The 19,563-nt window shown below is 45.6% G+C and overlaps 1 protein-coding gene across 4 annotated transcripts in view; it reads right to left on the bottom strand.

Annotated features, from left to right (window-relative positions):
• gab1 (GRB2-associated binding protein 1) overlaps nt 1–11,347 on the bottom strand; it is a 162,671-nt gene extending 151,324 nt beyond the window's left edge. For 2 of the 4 annotated variants that reach the window (XM_039750193.1, XM_039750194.1), the window contains exon 1: nt 10,369–11,345. In XM_039750193.1, the coding sequence (XP_039606127.1) occupies nt 10,369–10,440 (72 nt within the window). In that variant the 5' untranslated portion in view covers nt 10,441–11,345. Of the gene's footprint in view, nt 1–10,368 lie in introns of all 4 variants that reach the window. The other 2 variants (XM_039750192.1, XM_039750197.1) reach the window with 2 other exon arrangements.
• Between the last annotated feature and the right edge of the window lie 8,216 nt (nt 11,348–19,563).

Raw genomic sequence — 19,563 nt, 5'->3', positions numbered from 1 at the left:
GAGTCCATTTATAGTTCTTGGGATGAAACTGTTTCTGAACTGCGGGGTCCGTACAGGAAAGGCTCTGAAGAGTTTGTCGTATAGGAGAAGTTCAAATAGACAGCATGGCGGAGGCAGCATGTGCTTGATGCTGTATCCCAATAATTTTTTTTTCCCGATCAGCTGCTGTAGAGCTGTGATTCACACTCAGATACAGTTATATAAATACTCCGAGTGGTAAAGTGAGAGTAATATGGAAAAAGATGATCCAATGTGGCAACCCCTAATGGGAGCAGCTGAAAGAAGAAGAAGGTGCAGTGAGAGTAACAACGCTAAAGCAGTTATGGCATTTAGAATAGTTTGGCCATTCTGTGGACCATTATATTGTTACAGGTTAATTACAATCAGATGCATTAAACTAATAAACAATATGCGGTTACTTTGAGTGTATTTATAAAGCCGCGTCAGGGATGTAGATCTGAAAAAGAAAGATAAACCACACAGGAACAGTAGCACTGATTTGACGCTGGGTGCTGCCAGAATGCAAAACCAAGCGCAGAACTTGCGTATGACAGGGTATGAGCTACCGTGGAAATGTGCGTGGCTTTACGGCAAGTTTAGGTTTTAAACATCGCGATTTGAACGTGGAAACGGGCGTACGCAACATTTCTGTGTGTACACACCATTTATACATGAGGCCCCAGGTCTGGAGTTGGAGACCCCTGATCTAGACAAAGACCAGGCCTTCTGGACCAATGTGGCCTGGACAGATAAATCACAGATGGTTTGGACACCCCTGGTTTAAACCTTATCGTCAATCAGTGTTCAAGCTGAACCAGGGTTCCCCTCCTATGGGCGGGCGGTGGGTTTTCAGATCTGTTTAGATTGGTTTTGGTCTTCTTTGTGGTTTGTTTGTTAAATCTGTGAATTATGATAACGTTTTCATATTTCTTATGCATTGTTACTAGTGCGGTTTCTTTGAAAAAGTGCCTTGTGTTTTATGGGTGGTCCCCCAAGAGGCAGGACTACCTGTCATTTATCAGCCAGGGATTAGGTGACAGTCAAGCAAATGACATTAATTTCACCCGTCACGTCTGCAGTCTGAACAAAATGGTGGCACACCAGTGTCTGGGTTCCTCAGCACAGCCTGGCACAGACAGAATGCCCCCTCGTCTGGACACAGTAAACGTGTTTGGCGCAACCAAAAAGGACAGAATGTCAGAAGAAGGACCTCACAGCGACTGTGGTAGAAATGTTCTGGTTTCGTGGTTTTGCTGGCCAGCTTGCAGTTATCGAGTCAACTCGGAATTCTCCATCATATCTAAGCGTGCTGGAGGAGGATGTAAGGCCACCTGTCCGAAAGTTGGTGTTGAATTGGAAGTGGACCTTTCAACACAAGAACGATCTGAAGCACACCGGCCAATCCACTAAAGAATGGCGGGTTGGGTACTGGCAGGGGAGTCAAAGCCCTGATTTGAATCCCCATTGAAATGTGAAGAGATGCAAGAAAACCCACAAATATCTGGTGACTGAAGCAAGAAGGAGTGGGCAGAAGTGTCACAATGTTAAGAGACTGGTGGGAAGTTCTGCAGAACACCTCCAAGAAGTCATTTCTACTAAAGAAAGCCCACCAGTGTCTGCGGCCATGTGTGGACTTCCTTCTCCAGTAGACCATGACATCCATTGATATTTCTGTTGAATACATGATCGAGAAGGCAAACGCTTCTTGTGTGTTTATATATCTGTAGGCGACGTCTATGGTTTGCCTGTTCAAATATGGTAGGAAAAAAAAAATCAACCATTTCCAAGGGGTGCACTCACTTTTTCACATGACTGTATATGAGAAAGTACTAAAATGTGGCAGGCAGTGTGGTGTAATAGTTAAGTCTTTGGACTTCAAGCTCTCCGGTTGTGAGTTCAGTTCCCAATAATGACACTACTATGTGACCCCCGAGCAACTCACCTGACCTGCCTGTGCACCAATTGGATCATAAGTGTCGTACGTCGCCTTGGATAAAGGGGACAGCCAAATAAGTAAATTCCTAAAAGGTTCAGAATGGCCAGGGCTTTACATAAAAGTAAATTCCCCAGTACAGAAGATGGCAGTAATGAATGACAGAGCGTAAAAACTGTCACAAAAATAAAAGAAAAAGTCGCCTGTGCTGCAACAGCAAACTGTCCCACGAACAAACGAGTCATCAGAGAGAGTGACGCAAGGAGTGAGAATCCATTGGCACTTTAGTTTTCCATCCATCCTTATTCTTAACCCGTTTAGGCACAGCAGGTTTGTCCTATCTGTTCAAGGACTGGTTTTAACTGGATTTAAGGTGGAGTGGTGGCTCTGTGGCTAGGGATCGGCACTGGTGGCTAGCTCAAATCCTACAAATGCCAAAAGTGATTCTACTATGCTGGGCCCCTTAACCTGCAATTGCTCCGTGCTGGGCATGACGTCAACCTGCATGTGGGCCCTAAAGGAGAAAAACCTGGGGGTCGGTGGCAGAATTGGCACTCCAGCCACCATTAAAAAAAAAAAAAACCTCACAGTGTTCCAATCCACCTGAATGAGTGTGGTGCTGCAGTGTCACCCATTGCTCGGGTCCTAAGGTGGTTTGTCATGTGGTGGGTGCAGCAAAGCAGGCTCCTGACCTCATTCTCTCTCCCTCTCAGGCCATATGGCTCACCGCACCGACTATTCATGTTAACTTTTTGCATGCGCCCCAAATACGACACAAATCCCTAGAGATATCAACCCTGAAGCCGGCCTGAACACACAAAATCAATTTAAAAAAAAAAAAAAACCCTGGCAGGATACCAAGAGTGGTGCCAACACTTTTACCGCATCGATTAAGAAAACGGTTTTCCAAGGGAGTCGTCTGCGAATCTGTCAACAGGTGACGATGCAGGAGAGAAACTGAAAATAAAAGACTCTAGACTCTTTTGCTTCAAGCGCAGTTCTCAATGCCACCTGTTTTCAAAGAAATCAGTTGACGTGACAGAAGAACCAGGGCAGTGCCAGCGCTGCTGGGTGTGTGTGTCCTGGCGGGTGCTATGAAAGAATTATTTTAGTTATCAAGATAATATACAGTAGGTTATTGCCCCTGAGGCATTTTGGTATTGTCACACACATGCTCATGGGAGGCAGTTAGAGGGCTTAAAGAATAGTAATACCACACCAGACCAAGGGGTGGCGAGCTGCACTAACTCCCTCTCTTCCCCCAGTCCTCTGCAGACGATCCCACTAGATGTCGGTGCTTTTGATGACATCACATCCGGTGCCGGCACCATTGATGACATCACTTCCAATTCCTGTCCAGAGAACATCACTTCCTGTCACGGTGTTTAAAGCCACCATTTTATCCAGCCTGAGTCAGTTCTGTTTTGGACTTCAACCTGAACACAACTCATAAAAATAAACTTTTTGCAGCCAGGGTTTAATGTATGGGTGGCTGCCCCAAACCTTTTTAATGTACCCGTGTCATTCTTATCACAATATGCAGTGCTTAAGAGAAGTACAAGCGTGGTGTCAGGGATGCCAGGGACGACGCCCGCCATGGTTCACGTGGGGGCCGCCACCCTGGTTACTTTGGGGGCCACGGGTACAGGGCTTGGAAGCCCAACCCTGTAGGGGGCACCCCGATGCCTTTGGAGCCCTGGAACTCAGCACTTCCGTCACAGCAGGAAGTGCTGGGGGGAAAGAGAAGGGAGACCCGGACAGCTTCCAGGAGTACAGCCGGCACTTCCGCCACACTGGGGCGTGTCGGCGGGTGATTGCCGGGGAGCACCTGGAACACATCCGGGTGTGGATAAAAGGGGCGGCCTCCCTTCATTTAAGGCTGGAGTCGGGTGGAAGCAGGACAAGGCAGAAGGAGCGAGAGTGGAGGCAGCCCGAAGAAAGGCAAGGTGTTGTTTGGCCAGGACTTTGGGGACTGAAGGGGTTGTGTGCACTGATTCTTGTAAATAGTTTGTAAAATAAACGTGTGGTGGTGACTTTCAACATGTCTGCCTGTCTGTGTCCGGGCCACGTCCACAGTGGGCAGGGGAAAGGCGCTATATAAATACAATGTATTATTACCATCATCAATATAATATCTGTCTTAGAAATTGCTGAAATGGTTTAAGTACACCAACAGGATATCCCAGGGGACGGTTCAAGAAATTGGCCGGTGCCATGCTTTTTTCACGTACCCAGGAAAAGACTTGACAGCTGTCACGAACGAAGAACTTTCATAAAAGAACGGTAAGAAGTGAACTTATGAAATGTCTGAGAAGTGCGACAAGAATATCGTGGAGTGAGACTTTTATTTTGGGGTATGTAAGTTGGTTACACGCTCTACTGGAAACATCTCGTGAATATTCATAAGGTGCAAGGCAACGAACCAATCAGAGTAAATGTGACTGTGTAAGCATTAATTCAGCACTGTTATGCAAATTCAGTTATCTATAAACACACCTCCCTGCCATTCCATGACAGGCTGCTATGAGGGAGCACATCCCAGTTCACGAGGAGAAATGAAAGAAGCAATGGATAAGCTTCCGCCTGCCTGGTTCTGCAGATTGATTATTCTTCATATTTATCCATCCATTTTCCAACCCGCTGAATCCGAACACAGGGTCTCTTTGGGTGGGGGTCTGCTGGAGCCAATCCCAGCCAACACAGGGCACAAGGCAGGAACCAATCCCAGGCAGGGTGCCAGCCCACCGCAGATTATTCTTCATATTATTTATTTAAAAAACGACTAGGCGGTTTCACCCCCTGCTCACTATGCTTGTCAAACCCCCTGCCTGCGCTACGCAACAAAACTTAATTCTCACGGATACGCCTCTTCATTGGGGAGGAACACTACTTTTTCCTGATGGCAACACGAATTAGACGATCTACAAGTCTCCGTCTTAAAGTTTAAAGCTGAACAATATCTACATACTGTGCTTCTGTCATATCACCTCTGTCCACATATTCAATCTCTTTTAGCTTTTACCTTTTCGTCAATATCACATTGAATTTTGACTCCGTGCTTGGAATTCCATTGTGACAACGCAACGTATAGCTGCCCGTGAGTGAATATCGTTTCTTACTCTCTATACGTCTGACAGTAGCATTCACACAAATGAGAAATGATTGAACCGTGGGTGTGGTTGTAAAGGTTTTAGATGTGGGCGGGACTTTTCCAAATCTCTTTGCATAAAGTCTTGTCTCGCGGGGCTTGAAATTTTCACCAAACAACAAATCTTTTAATTCTCACGGATACGCCTCTTCATTGGGAAGAAACACTACTTTTTCCAGATGGCAACACGAATTAGATGATCTACAGTTTAAATCCGAACAATATATTTGATCTCTTTTCGCTGTTCCGTTATTTCACCGAGTAATAATTTCCGTTTGTTTGCGCTAATGCAATCTTTTTTTTTTTGAGATTTTCAAATTTTCGTACTTCCATTATCTCTAACCTGCTCTGCATGTGTATCACGCCAATGTTTTTGAATTCTTTACGACGTTCTACTTTGTCATCTGCTCTTTGTCTTTTATTTCCAGGCCCAGGCCTGGTCAAAATCTCTAGGCACAAAGTCTCGTCTCGCGGGACGTGAAAGTGATGTCTCTTCCCAAGATTTTTTAATTATAAAAGAGAGACATATGGGGCTTTTAGTTTCTTCCACAGTGCTCCCTACATGGAGTCAAGTATGAGCAATAAGCACGGGATGGGCTCTCCGATGCAATTCAGTAGACTTGTATGCAGCCCACTTTCGCTTCCTATCCCAGAAGCCCCACCTCTGCCAGACTTTTTGAAGACGTGTGTGTAATAAGGAAGGCCAACGAGGGTCTTCAAGCCTGCATCGATTTCTTTCGGTAGACCAATACGATGACATCTAGTCCAGGATTTGCCCCGGCCCTGTGCACCCGTCTACAGGAAAATAAAAAGACAAAAAGGTGTGTCGCTTCCCCTACCAGTCTTATAAACAAATGAAATCCTGAGCATCTGCCCCTCAGTACAAAGCAAATCAAAAACTGGAAAAAAAAAAATGGAAATAAATGGAAAACGTCAAAACCATTCAACTGAAACAAGTGAGGGGGCAAACCACAAAAGCCATTTAAAATGTAATGGTGTGACAAAACAAGGATTGAGGATCATATATAGGAAGGGGGTGGTATAAAACCAATTTGATCACATTTGCTTCCACCCTACACTTTGCAGGGCAGACAGTTTCCCCCCCACCCAATCCCCCCTAAACAGAGACGGCTCCTAAAGACAGACATTCTCAGTTTTATACAGCGCATCGCCGGAATAAATGTTTCATTGTCACTGCACGCAGCACAACACAATTACTGCTACTATACCCAGAATGCTCGTCCCACTGTGCCACCATATGGCCCACCTCAAGTAGATTACCAGGCTAACTATACCAAGGCTCTGCTAAGACTTCCAAATCAAACTTCTGACTGACCCTGTGATGAAAGCGGGGGGCCAAATAAACTCATACACGGCCCAACACCACACACGTTCAATGTCGAAAATCAACTGCATGACTTCATGTGCAGGGGTGGCATGGCGCTGCTGCCTGGCAACAAGAAGCCCGGTGGTGTATGCATGCCAGGCACTCCCTGTGCAGACTTGTGCATGTTGTCTCCGTGTTACCTTGAGTATCCTCCTGGAGTCCAAAGACATGCAAGGTTAGGTGACCTGGCAATTCAAATCAGCCCTTGTGTGTGTGTTCACTCTATTATATAGCGCCTTCCACATCTATCTATCTGTATTGGCAGCATGGCAGTGCACTGGTAGTTTTGTGCCCCGAGTGGAGTTTGCATGTCCTCTCCTACCAAAATCCAAAGACATGCAAGGTTAGGTGAACTGCCGATGCCAAATCAGCCCTTGTGTGTGTTCACTCTATTATATAGTGCCTTGCAGATGTATCTATTTAGCTATCTGTATTGGCAGCATTTCGGTGAGCTGGCAGTTTTGCGTCCTGAGTGGAGTTTGCATGTCCCTGCCTACCACAATCCAAAGACATGCAGGTTAGGTGAACTGGCGATGCCAAATCAACCCTTGTGTGTGCTCGCCCTATTATATAGTGCCTTCCACATTTCTCGATCTATCTGTATTGGCAGCATGGCAGGGCACTGGCAGTTGTGTCCCTGATTGGAGTCTGCATGCCCCTCCCTACGAGTCAGCGTCTCTTTCCTCCCACCGTCCAAAGACATGCAGTTTAGATGAACTGGTGATGCCAAATCAGCCCTTGTGTGCGTTCACTCTATTATATAGCGCCTTCCACATTTATCTATATTGGCAGCACGGCTGTGTACTGGTAGTTTTGTGCCCCGAGTGGAGTTTGCTTGCCAACCCAACCAGTACAAAGACACACAGTTTAGATGAACTGGTGATGCCAAATAAGCCCTTGTGTGCGTTCACTCTGTTATATAGCGCCTTACAGATTAATCTATTTAAATGTACTGACGGCACAGCAGTGCACTGGTAGTATTGTGTCACGACTGCTCCCTGAGTGGAGTTTGCATGTTCTCCCCTATGAGTCAGCGTCGCTCTCCTGCATGCAGGTTAGGTAAACTGGCAATGCCAAATCAGCCCTTGCGTGTGTTTACTCGATTATATAGCGCCTTCCACATCTATCTATCTGTATTGGTAGCATGGCAGTGCACTGGTAGTTTTGTGCCCCGAGTGGAGTTTGCATGTCCCCTCCTACCACAATCCAAAGACATGCAAGGTTAGGTGAACTGACGATGCCAAATCAGCCCTTGTGTATGTTCACTCTATTATATAGCGCCTTGCAGATCGATCTATCTATCCATCCATTCATCCATCTGTATTGGAAGAACGGTGGTGCACTGGTAGTTTTGTGCCCCAAGTACCCCCTGAGCACTTTGTCCTGAACAGGTCAGATTCTCTTTCCTCCCACAATCCAAAGACACACAGTTTAGATGAACTGGAAATGCCAAATCAGCCCTTTCGTGTGTTCACTTTATTATATAGCGCCTTGCAGAGTAATCTATTTATCTGTATTGACAGCACAGCAGTGCACTGGTTGTATTGTGTGCTCCCTGAGTGGAGTTTGCATGTCCCCTCCCAATGAATCCATGGTGCTCAAAAGTCACGCAGGTCAGGTGAACTGGTGCTGCTAAACTGGCCTTGGGGTAATGGGTGTTCATCCAGTTCTGGGATTTGTTTCTGCTTTGCACCCGATGCTTGTGTAGATAAACGCCAGTCACTCCACGACCCTGCTGTGGATAAGCAGGTTGAGAAAATGGATGGTTAGATGGACTTCATGTGTAGGGAGAAAAAGCTGCTGCTGCTGCTTCTTTAATTCACTTAGGAGAACAATAGTCAACCACCAACAAAACACAAGGGGCACGTCGATATTCCACAGCTACATACTGAGCAGGTCATGGGGGCAGGAGCCTGTCCCAGCAAGCTTAGGGTGCAAGGCAGGAACAGTCCCAGGACAGGGTGCCACCCACACACACACACACACACACACTCTCTCTCTCTCTCTCTAAGGCCAATTTACTATAACAGCAGGTCAGATCACTTACAGAAATTCTCAGATGATTATGTACTTATGGGGTGGGGGTCTTGATAAGAGGGATGAGACAAAGAAGAGGAGTCAGGGGGAGACCTCTGAGAATTTATCATCAGCAAAACCAAGGAACTGCTTATTGACTTCCGCCTCACTAATAAGCTTCCGTCTACGGTCACTACTCAATTTGTGGTGCACTGCTACACGTACTTGGGGGTCCACACCAATGACAGGTTCCACTTCTCTTCTAACACAAACAACACAAGAAATTATTATTTTTTGAGGCAGGTAATGGCAGCCTTCACATCTTCTACAACTCGGTGATGGCTTGAGTGGTGTGCTTCAATAGAGGACCACCGAATCAACAAACTAATTAAAAGGACAGCCTCAGCTATGGGACACGCTGCGGACCCCATGGAGGTGACAGTGGAAGAGAGAATGAATACAAAACCGAGTGCCGTTATGACCAAAGCTGCACAAACACGGAGGTCTTTCAGGCAATTCATTCTTCAGCAGAAATACGACTTGGGGGGAGGGGCTCCTTCATAACAACAGCAATACGCCTGTATGGAGCCTCACTGGGACTGCCAAGTCAGAAGTTCTTTCTTGTTTTCTTTCTTTTTAATCATTCTGGTGTGTGTTCAGACCGTGGGTTTGGCGGCAGAGGCAGGGAGACAAATAAACTTTTATCTGTCCGTCTATGGTGTGTGTCTTCAGACGGTGGGAGGAGGCAGGAGCCCCATTGAAATCAATGGAGTTCTGCCCAGCTGCTCTTCTCTCTTTACCAAGGCAACTGCCGAATTGTCTCTGCTAGACTTTGGAAGACGCCACCTTATCGTACTACTGAGAGCTTTATATTTTTAAGTTTGCATTGATTTGTTTTGTTAGGCACTGATTAGATGGCGGCCAGTCCGGGATTTTCTCCAGCTCTTGTCCCCAAATGTACTGGAAAATGAAAGAACAAATTGTCCAACCACCACCCCGGCTCCCCCCGTATGAAGTCCTTAGCTTCCGCCCCGTAATCCCCAAACCAGAATCATTGAAATAAGTGATGGCAGCGCTCCACCCCAAGCGCTCCAAAACGTCAAATCCGTTCAACTGACACAAGTGAGGAGAAAACCACAAAAGCCATTTGAAATGTAATGGGGAGGCGGGGGGTTTGATGGGAAAGTGGGTGGAGCCAAAACCAATCTGATCACATTTGCTTCCGCCTCCCCCCGAACTTTGCGGGATAGACAGATAACCCCTAATCCACCCCAGCCCCCCCCCCAAGAGGAACTGTTCCTAAAAGACTGTCATTCTCCGTTTTTATACAGCGCCTTAATAAATGGGGGCATTGTCACTACGCGCAGCATAACGCAATTATCTTAAAGAACTGACAAAAAAAAATGACTTCCCTTGTTCTTACTTGGCAGCCGGGATCCCCCCTTCCGATGTGCTACTGTTAGTGCTGCCGCCTTGAATTCCTCCGAGATTCCCGGCTGGAATGTTGTTTGCGTGTGTGTGCGTGTGTGTGGAGTTTGCAGGAGACCCCCTTGATGGTTGCCATTTTTCCTAACTCTGAGGGAGTCCCTGACCATCCCGCCATCTATCCAGACGGGACGCCGCGGGCACATTCTTGCGCGCACACACAACATAACAGCATGGCTGCGGCCCCCACGGGCACACTGAGAGAACATGCAAATCCTCCCCCAAAAAAAATTGTCCCAGCCAGGATTCCAACCGGTTTTCCAAATCCCTTGCGGTAACGGCAACACCCGATGTACACACCACATGCACGATAAACAGTAGGAGCGACCCGGCCCACCACAGAGTGGCATGGGCGCTGTTGATTAATTCCCAGGATTTTGTTTTCGGTCTTTTACTTACGTAACGTCTCAACTTTTTCTCAGGCGGAGACTTTCGAAGCCAACCGGAGCAGACAACATCTCCGCCGCTCATCTTGTCAGTCGTGCCGCTCCCCTCGGTGTTCTCCCCTCGTCCGGCAAGCTGATGGCTCTTCCCTCTCGGTCAGAAGGGTGGGTAAATGGAGGGGGGAATCAGATCCTCCGTCCCCCCCAGCAACTATAAGCCAAGCGTTTCCCGGTGGTGATTATTTTAGATGAATCCAGGCAGTCAGACCCCCGCTTTATTGTTTTCCCGTCTTCTCCTCCTTCTGCTGCTGTTTTCTGCTTGAATTTCTCGTTCGATCCCCCGCTGTTTGAACTGCAACAGATCGCAGGCAGAATTCGAGTCGCTCTCTTCCACCACCAGCGCAAACTTCATTAACTATTATAGGAAAAAAGAAAACGCCAACGAGTAAATCCCATCCAGTAAACTTCTCTTCCCAAGCGAGAAGTCCATGGAAAGCAATCAAAGTTTCACGAGGGGCAGACCCCTGCTCTTCTCACGTCGGATACACGGTGTGGTGAGCTGCGTGCTTCTTCGCGACCTTTTGCCACCGCCAGTGCGGTTAGTTTTCACCTGGTAGTGGTGTGGGTGGGGAACGAGGTCCTTTCGCCCGACCTTTCTCCTCTACTTCTTTCCTTACCGAGCTGATGATTACTGAGCAGAATGAAAGGTTGTTGTGTTTTGTTTTGTATTTTTCTTTCTTCCTCGCCCGCCTTGAAGCAGCTTTTAAATCCAGAAAAGAGAGAGAGAGAGGTAATTCAAGAAGAGGGTCACATGGGAGCTGTAGTTTCCCGGATTACACGGAGCGTTAAAAGCGTTTGGTAAATAAATCCACAGAAGGGACACACACGCGCAGAGACAGACAAAAAAAAAAGATCCTCCCCTTTGAGTGGCGTGGGAAAAGACTTGCGGCCACTGACTGGCGAGGTTCTCCGTCGTCGTTCTCGGGTTACTCCGGGCTCCTGAGGGAGGAGCGCTCGGGGAGGAGTCGGCGCCTCTCCGGGAATGTGGAGCGACCTCTCTTCGGAGGACTACATTACCCATAGTGCAGCGGGGCGAGTAGCCTGAAACGCGCAGGCGTGTATTCTTGAGGGATTTATTTTTTTGGACTGTGGTTTCACGGGTAATTGGAGTCAGTTTGGAACAACAGCTGAGGCAGCTTCGTCTGAGGAATTTTGTGCGTTTCAGTTTACGGCGAGAAAATACGGAATTTGCACATTCCCACGCTTTGCTTTTACGCTGTCCCACCCCATTCCATGCAAACTTTTATAAATGAGCGGGCGTGGAGTGACGCCTCTTTAAAAACGATTCAAGGAAAAGGAACCGAGTATCCGCGCCGAATTTGACGATTTTATAAAAAGTGAAAGAAGATGTGCACATTTTTAGCATACCATTGACCATTTCCTGGTGTCATTTAATTAATCAAGTCAAGTGGTTTCGATTTCGTACCATCCACACACCACATTGCAGCATACAGTGGCAAAAAATAATGTTTTCCAGGACAAGCCTGGTAAAGTTCTATACTATAAATAATAGGAAAGTGAATAGATAGTAATAATTTGAAATAGACATTAATAAATAAGTAACAAGTAAAAATAAAAAACAACCGTAGTGTAACAAATGTACCACATATAAATAGTAGTGAGAAAAGCGATATATAATTGCAAATGCAAATAATTATTATTATTAAATAAACTAATAGGAGCAGATCTGAGGGCGGGCCGGGGGGCCACACAGAGTCCAGACCATCAAGGGGGTAGAAGCTGTTGCAGAACTGGTTCAGTTGCTACAGTACCCTTCTCCCAGATGGAAGTGGGACAAAAAGACCTTAAGAGGATGGGAGTGGTCCGTCACAATACTGCCGGCTTTGCAGATACAACGCCTTGTAAAGATGTCTTATGTAACGGAGGGCGGATGTGATCCAAATCAGGGCTCCTAAGTTTCTAAAAAATAGCCCAATGACTGCTTAAAAATGCCAAATTTGCCCTAAAAAAATAGCCCAATGACTGCTTAAAATACAGAATTTGTTCTGTCTGTCTACTTTTCACGAGAGAACTACTTCACAAATTTGGATTGTTTTTCTTTCTAGAATTTGCTTGAACATTCCGGTTGATTTTGTGACTTCTCTCATCGTGCTAAGTATTAGAGTTTGCTTGCGGCACCGATTTATTTGCTAGATTCTGAGAGACATACAGCGGGCTGAGGGAAGGGGGGCCGGGGACCACCTCACTCCCTCCCCAGCCTTGGGGAGTGTACCTTACCTCCGCTTAGCTAGCGAACGAAAGAACTACTTAACGGATTTCGATTGAGTTTTCTTCTAGAATTTTCTTGAACATTCCGGTTGATTTTGCGACCTCTCTCATCGCTTTAGGTATCAAAACGATATATTAGCGCTAATCCGAGACAGAAGCTGCAGGCCGAGGGGATGGGGATGTTAGATGTCAGGATGTGTGATGTCACTGTCCTGTTTCACTAATACGCAGGCGAAGCCACAAGGGACGCCTAGCACGGTATTAATGCATTCGCCATGCAAAACTGTGCTCTAAAGTTAAGCGCAAATTCTGTGGATTTTGTGTTTTTTTTGTGACATTCTACTACTTTCTTCAGGATTCGGATTTTTGGTTAAACGTGTTGGGATTTGTTTGCTCCTTTATCTTTGCTCTTTTGCTCTTTTTTCATGCATTTCCTTGTATGTGTCTATTTTTTGTCAACACATTGTAATTTATAAAGGTGAGTTGTTTTATTTTTATATTTCTGTGCACTAGCCAGGGGTTTATGGTCATCCTCCTTCTTGTAGGACCTTTGATTTATTTCGAGAGCTTTCTTGTCATTTTGTCAGCTTCTAATGTTTGAGGCCTGCTAGCCCAGACTCCTGATGACTTTGAGGGGGGCAGGCCCTGCCTTTATGGTCCTTATAGGAGGCCTCTCATCCATTATGTCATGGTTTGGACTCATCACATCACAATCAAATTCAATTTCATGCAAATCATTTCGCTCCATCACTAGTTACAATTCACAACACTCAAAATGGCAAAAAAAGGAGTGCAGCTCACAAAAATATGAGCAGAGCTAGGCCAAGGCGTCACTGGTCTGCCTCACCCCAGGCTACCCGGCCCCAAACTCAAAAGGCAAGACTTCAATGCCTGCACAGGCCCAATATGGGCAGACTTCAACAGTTCAAAAACACCATAGCTATTCAAACATTTCACAAAAATGCCCTTCAAGGGAGAGGATAACCAAACAACCCAAAACAAAACAATGTTCATCCAGTTTAAAGAACTTATTAAATAATAATGCAAAAAAAGGATAAACAAACAAGTAAAGTAGGAAAAAAAGCAAAAATAGGCAAAAACGTTAGGCCTAAAATGGCCGCCAAATTCAAACATTTCCAAACTGTTATCCAAAGGCAAAATCCGGAAGCAAGAGGCTAAACAATCCCACACAATCCAAAAGCAAATGACATGCACTTCACAACAATCGAGCAACCGCTAAAGAATCAATTTGCCAGAAATAAAAATGTCGTGAACTAGGGGCCCCAAAGCACATAAGCCCCCCCAAAAAAGCACTACGGGGCAAAACCATCAAAACCCAGCTAGGCTAACACATACCTTTATAAATAATAATAATAATAAAAAAGTTTATTTCCACAGAAATGCTCTGAAACAAAGGCAAACTCAGTGGAGCACTAAAGGCAAAATGGAGTTGCCTAAAACAGAAAACAACCCAGGCGGACGAGGTCCCGAAACTAGAAGCAGACGGGTTGAAAATCCAAACATTCCCAGAAAGCACAGAAAAAGACACAAGTAAACTCACCACTCTTCAGCACATGCTGGGTAACGCCCTGCCAGCTCAGTAGCTGCTTGATTGTGGGAACCTGGGAAAGGTGCAGCCACCCAGTGAATCTGAAGAATCCCTTCGTTTTTAGGGGTCCCAACAAATGTGTCCAGGCCGTTTTAGGAGATCTTTGTAGAATAAGCAACACTTGATCTTTTGTCACACTCGCTTTGCTTTACTCGAGACACTTGGCAGGGACCGCCTGCTTTGGAGACGGACAGTAAATGAAGGAGTCCATCACTCCTTGGACCCATCAACAAGACGAGAAGAGAATAGCAAGACATCACCATCGAAACAAACTCACTGTGCCCTTGCCCATTGTGCCCCCAGGTCTGCCCTTCTTGAATTGGCCTGCTCTCTCACCAGAGTTTGCACAGCTTGTGACAGAGATGGACAAATGGACAGACAGCGTCATCGTCGGATTGATGGACAGCCATGAACTGAACCGAAATGAATCAATGGCACGCTGGTACACACGGGACAGATGTTTTTCATTTTGTCACTTTTGTTGGCACGGTGGCAGTGCTGCTGCCTCTCAGTAAGAAACCCGGGGTTCACATTCCTGTGTGGAGTTTGCATGTTCTCCCCGTGTCTGTGTGGGTTTCCTCTGGGTGGTCCTATTCCCTCCCACAGTCCAAAGACATGCAGGAGAGGTGGATTGGTGACACTAAATTGGCCCGTGGGTGTCCTGTGAAAGACGGGCACTCTGTCGAGGGTTTGTTCCTGCCTTGTGCCCAATGTTGGGTGGCATAGACATTTTCATTTTGTCACTTTTGTTGGCACGGTGGCAGTGCTGCACCCTCTCAGTAAGGATCTCATGGTTCCCATCTTGGGTTCTCCCTGTGTGGAGTTTGCAGGTTCTCCCCGTGTCTGTGTGGGTTTCCTCTGGGTGGTCCTATTCCCTCCCACAGTCCAAAGACATGCAGGAGAGGTGGATTGGTGACACTAAATTGGCCCATTTGTGTGTGTGTGTGTGTGTATGAGTGTCCTGTGATAGATGGGCGCCCTGTCCAGGGTTTGTTCCTGCCTTGTGCTCAATGCTGGGTGGGATAGACTCCAGCAGACCCCCCATGACGCTGTTCAGGACTAAGAGGGTTAGAAAATGATAGACTGACTTTTAGGGGCTGTAAGGGGACCAAGCCATTTGACCCCATCTGTAATAGAAAGGATGCTTCTAATTAAAGTCCGGTGAATTTGGTTTGTTTGAGCAAAATTATTAAAAATTTAATATTAAAAATGTTTCCACTCCAGCACAGGAATCCATGCCATGAAGAACCGAGGAGAACAAAAGCGGTCCCTGCATAGTGTTAGTGCGGTGGTCTTCAGGATTTGCTCAGCGAGTGTACGGTATGTATGGTGCATGCTAATCCTTCTTTTTCATATTTATTTTCATTATGATTTATTTATTTATTGTATTTTTCTCAACTGTGAGGACTTCATACACCTGACAGTAAAACACAATCTCAACGCCGTCTCGTGGAGCCGTGAGGCACAAGTGCTAACCTGCTGCTCCTGTCCAAAGACCACCCCCATGAGAGAAGTTTGATAGAAATTTTACAGTTTTAAAAGCTTTGGAGCCGACCATTCATGAGGTGATTATCTCGCCGCTTTGACGGACACCAGACCTCCTTCAGGCTCCCTGCAGGCACAAGTCAGACCCCTCTTGTCCACCTTCTCCTTCGGGCCTTTCCCGGGTGCCCTCCTGCTGCTTTTTTACGGGCTGGTTGTCCACCTGAGCACATCTTGTGTGGTCACAGTTATCTGCGTGCTTCCCCCATTATTAAGGCAGGTGTGGTCAGTCGGCCCACTGGCCTGTCTGACAAAAGCCTCCTCAGGCAGCCATGTTTGTGTCTTCTCCCATTGAGATTCATGTGGCAGGCGCCTTCACAAACACATTGTCTGTTGCTTTGCGCCCACCGCTTGGGGTTATGCTTTTATTTATCCGTTCCTTTAAGTTGTAAATTATCACCCAATGCTGTCCTCATCTCTGTCTGTCTATCTGTCGGCCATCAGTGGTCCGATTGTAGTGACATTCGGTAAATTTACCCTTCGTATTTTGCCAGGAAAGTGCAAATTTTTGTTGACTTGAGCACACATACGCGTATTTTACCAAGTTGGGACGAGTTGCCCATAGTATGGGCCGGAATTCCATTATCAGCGGCAGGGACGCCTATAAAAATAGCAAGACGGCAATGTCACAAACAGAACTCCATTGAGTAGTCCTTTAAAGGGTGGTCACCTAAAAGAGCAGAGCAGGGAATCCACTTGACGCTCAGCACAGGCACCATATTGGTGTCAGAAGTGGAACAAAGATGAGCCATTCGATTTCGCCATGCACTCCTTCTTGAAAAGGCCAAGTGTTTGTGTGTCTGTCTGTTTGTTATGTACCATTTGGCATGAGATTTGTGAAGGAGGCAGTGTGACATGGCATCTGTTGGAATGAAAATTGCAATGCATTTTATTACTAGGGTGGCGCAGTGGGTAGCGCTGCTGCCTCACAGTTAGGAAACCAGACTTTGCTTCCCAGGTCCTCCCTGCGTGGAGTTTGCATGTTCTCCCCGTGTCTGTGTGGGTTTCCTCCCACAGTCCAAAGACATGCAGGTTGTGTGCATTGGCGATTCTAAATTGTCCCTAGTGTGTGCTTGGTGTGTGTGTGTGTGTGCCCTGTGGTCGGCTGGCACCCTGCCCGAGGTTTGTTTCCTGCCTTGCACCCTGTGTTGGCTGGGATTGGCTCCAGCAGACCCCCGTGATGCCTGTAGTTAGGATATAGTGGGTTGGATAATGGATGGATGGATGGATGTTTGTCATGCGCCATCTGTTGGAATGACCAATGCATTGTATTACTACAAATATTTGTGAGGAGTCATGTGTTGGAATAACAGATTTATTGCATTTTATTACTACAGACATTTGTGATGCACTACCTGTTAGAAATACAATTGCAATCCATTTGATTACTACAAATATTTGTGATGCTCCATCTGTTCGAATGAAAATTTCAATGCATTTTATTACTACAAATGATTTTGATGCTCCATGTGTTGGAATGAAAATTTCAATGCATTTTATTACTAGGGTGGCGCAGTGGGTAGCGCTGCTGCCTCGCAGTTAGGAGACCCGGGTTCGCTTTCCAGGTCCTCCCTGCGTGGAGTTTGCATGTTCTCCCCGTGTCTGCGTGGGTTTCCTCCCACAGTCCAAAGACATGCAGGTTAGGTGCATTGGCGATTCTAAATTGTCCCAAGTGTGTGTGTTTGTGCCCTGTGGTCGGCTGGCACCCTGCCCGAGGTTTGTTTCCTGCCTTGCACCCTGTGTTGGCTGGGATTGGCTCCAGCAGACCCCCGTGATGCCTGTAGTTAGGATATAGCGGGTTGGATAATGGATGGATGGATGGATATTTATGACCAATGCATTGTATTACTACAAATATTTGTGAGGAGTCATGTGTTGGAATAACAGATTTATTGCATTTTATTACTACAGACATTTGTGATGCACTACCTGTTAGAAATACAATTGCAATCTATTTGATTACTACAAATATTTGTGATGTGGCATTTGCTGGAATGAAAATTTCAATACAATTTATTGCTACAGTGCTTGTCATGCGCCATCTGTTGAAATGACAAATGCAATGCTATTTATTACTACAAATATTTTTGATGCTCCATTTGTTAAGGATGACAAATGCAATGCATTTTATTACTAGAAATGTTTGTGATGTGCCATGCGTTGGAATAACAGATTTATCACATTTTGTTACTACAAACATTTGTGATTCACTACCTGTTAGAATTACAATTGCAATGCTTTTTATTACTACAAATATTTGTGATGCTCCATCTGTTGGGATAGCAAATGTAAAGCATTTTATTACTAGAAATGTTTGTGATGTGCCATCACTTTGAATGACAAATTTAATGCATGTTATTCCTATAAATATTTACAATGCTTCATCTGATGGGATGACACATTTAATGCAATTAATTACCAGAAATATTTGTGACTGTGCCATCTGTTGGAAGGTCAAATGCAATGCATTTTATTACAACAAATGCATGTGATATGCCATCTGTTGGGATGACAAATTTAAATCATTTAATCACCAGAACTATTTGTGAAGTGCCATCTGTTGGAATGTGAGGTTTGAATACACAATTGAAAATCCACCTTAGGAGAAGAATTTAGGAGTCATAATGGACTCGACATGATCAACTGCCAGACAAGCCATTAAGAAGGCTAACAGACTGTTATGTTATATAGCGCCTTGACGTGTGCAGTACAAGTCACAGGAGGTTCTGCTCAGGCTTTATAACACACTGGTGAGGCCTCATCTGGAGTACGGTGGGCAGTTTGGGTCTCCAGGCTACAAAAGAGACAAAGCAGCGCAAGAGGAAGCCCAAAGCATGAAGGCTGATTCAGGACTGAGAGGTCTGTGAGGACAAACTACAGAAGTTGAACCTTTTCATTTCAGCAAATGCAGATTAAGAGGGGGCATGGCTGAAGTGTTTAAAATTATGAAAGGAATTAGTTCAATGGAATTCTTGATGTAAAAATGTTAAAAGTTTTCTTCTTCACACAAAGAAACACCGACACATGGAATAAATGAGCATGTAGTGTGGTAGGCAGTAGGACTTTAGGGACCTTCAAGTCTCTCCCTGTTGTAAGGAGGATGGACAAGCTCATTGGGCTCAATGGCCTGTCCTCGTCACCATTTTTAAAAGTTTCATCTCAAAGTCATGCATGAGTGGATAGGGCTGTGTATGTGGAGTGTGCCCTGTGACAGACTGGCACCCTGCAGTGCAGAGCCACAGAACCATACGTCACTGCAGTTGTACACATAGACATATATAGATAGACGCCACATTCACTGTGTTGCCCAGTCGACACGATATGTCAGCATGTCCGCCATATTGCGAGTGGCATAAGTGCCATTTAAACTAATACAGGTAGATGTGGAAACTGGGTTTTCTGAGGAAAAAACAATAACGTTTAAAACAGATTTTGACGAATTGATTAAATGCAATTATTTATATCCATTTATACACTAATAATGGCAATTATTAAATAATAATAATAATAATAATTATTATTATTAAATAATTCCTCCCATATAAGTAACATTTCTCTGGCTGCCTTCTTCCATCTCTGACACATTTCTAGACTTCGTCCTGTTCTTACACAACACAGTAATAAAGTATCAGTCAATGCCCGAGTCACCTCACGTATAGATTACTGTAATGCTATTCTATCTGGCATTCCACAAAAACGTATCCATTGCTTACAACTCCTTCACAATTCTGCTGCCAGGATGATAACCTGCTGCTCTAAATCCACTGAACA

The sequence above is a fragment of the Polypterus senegalus genome, chromosome 4, assembly GCF_016835505.1.
Source record: "Polypterus senegalus isolate Bchr_013 chromosome 4, ASM1683550v1, whole genome shotgun sequence".
Classification (NCBI taxonomy): Eukaryota; Metazoa; Chordata; class Cladistia; order Polypteriformes; family Polypteridae; genus Polypterus; species Polypterus senegalus.
Note: the sequence above shows the minus strand (reverse complement) of the source record. Positions and strands in the feature narration are given on the sequence as shown.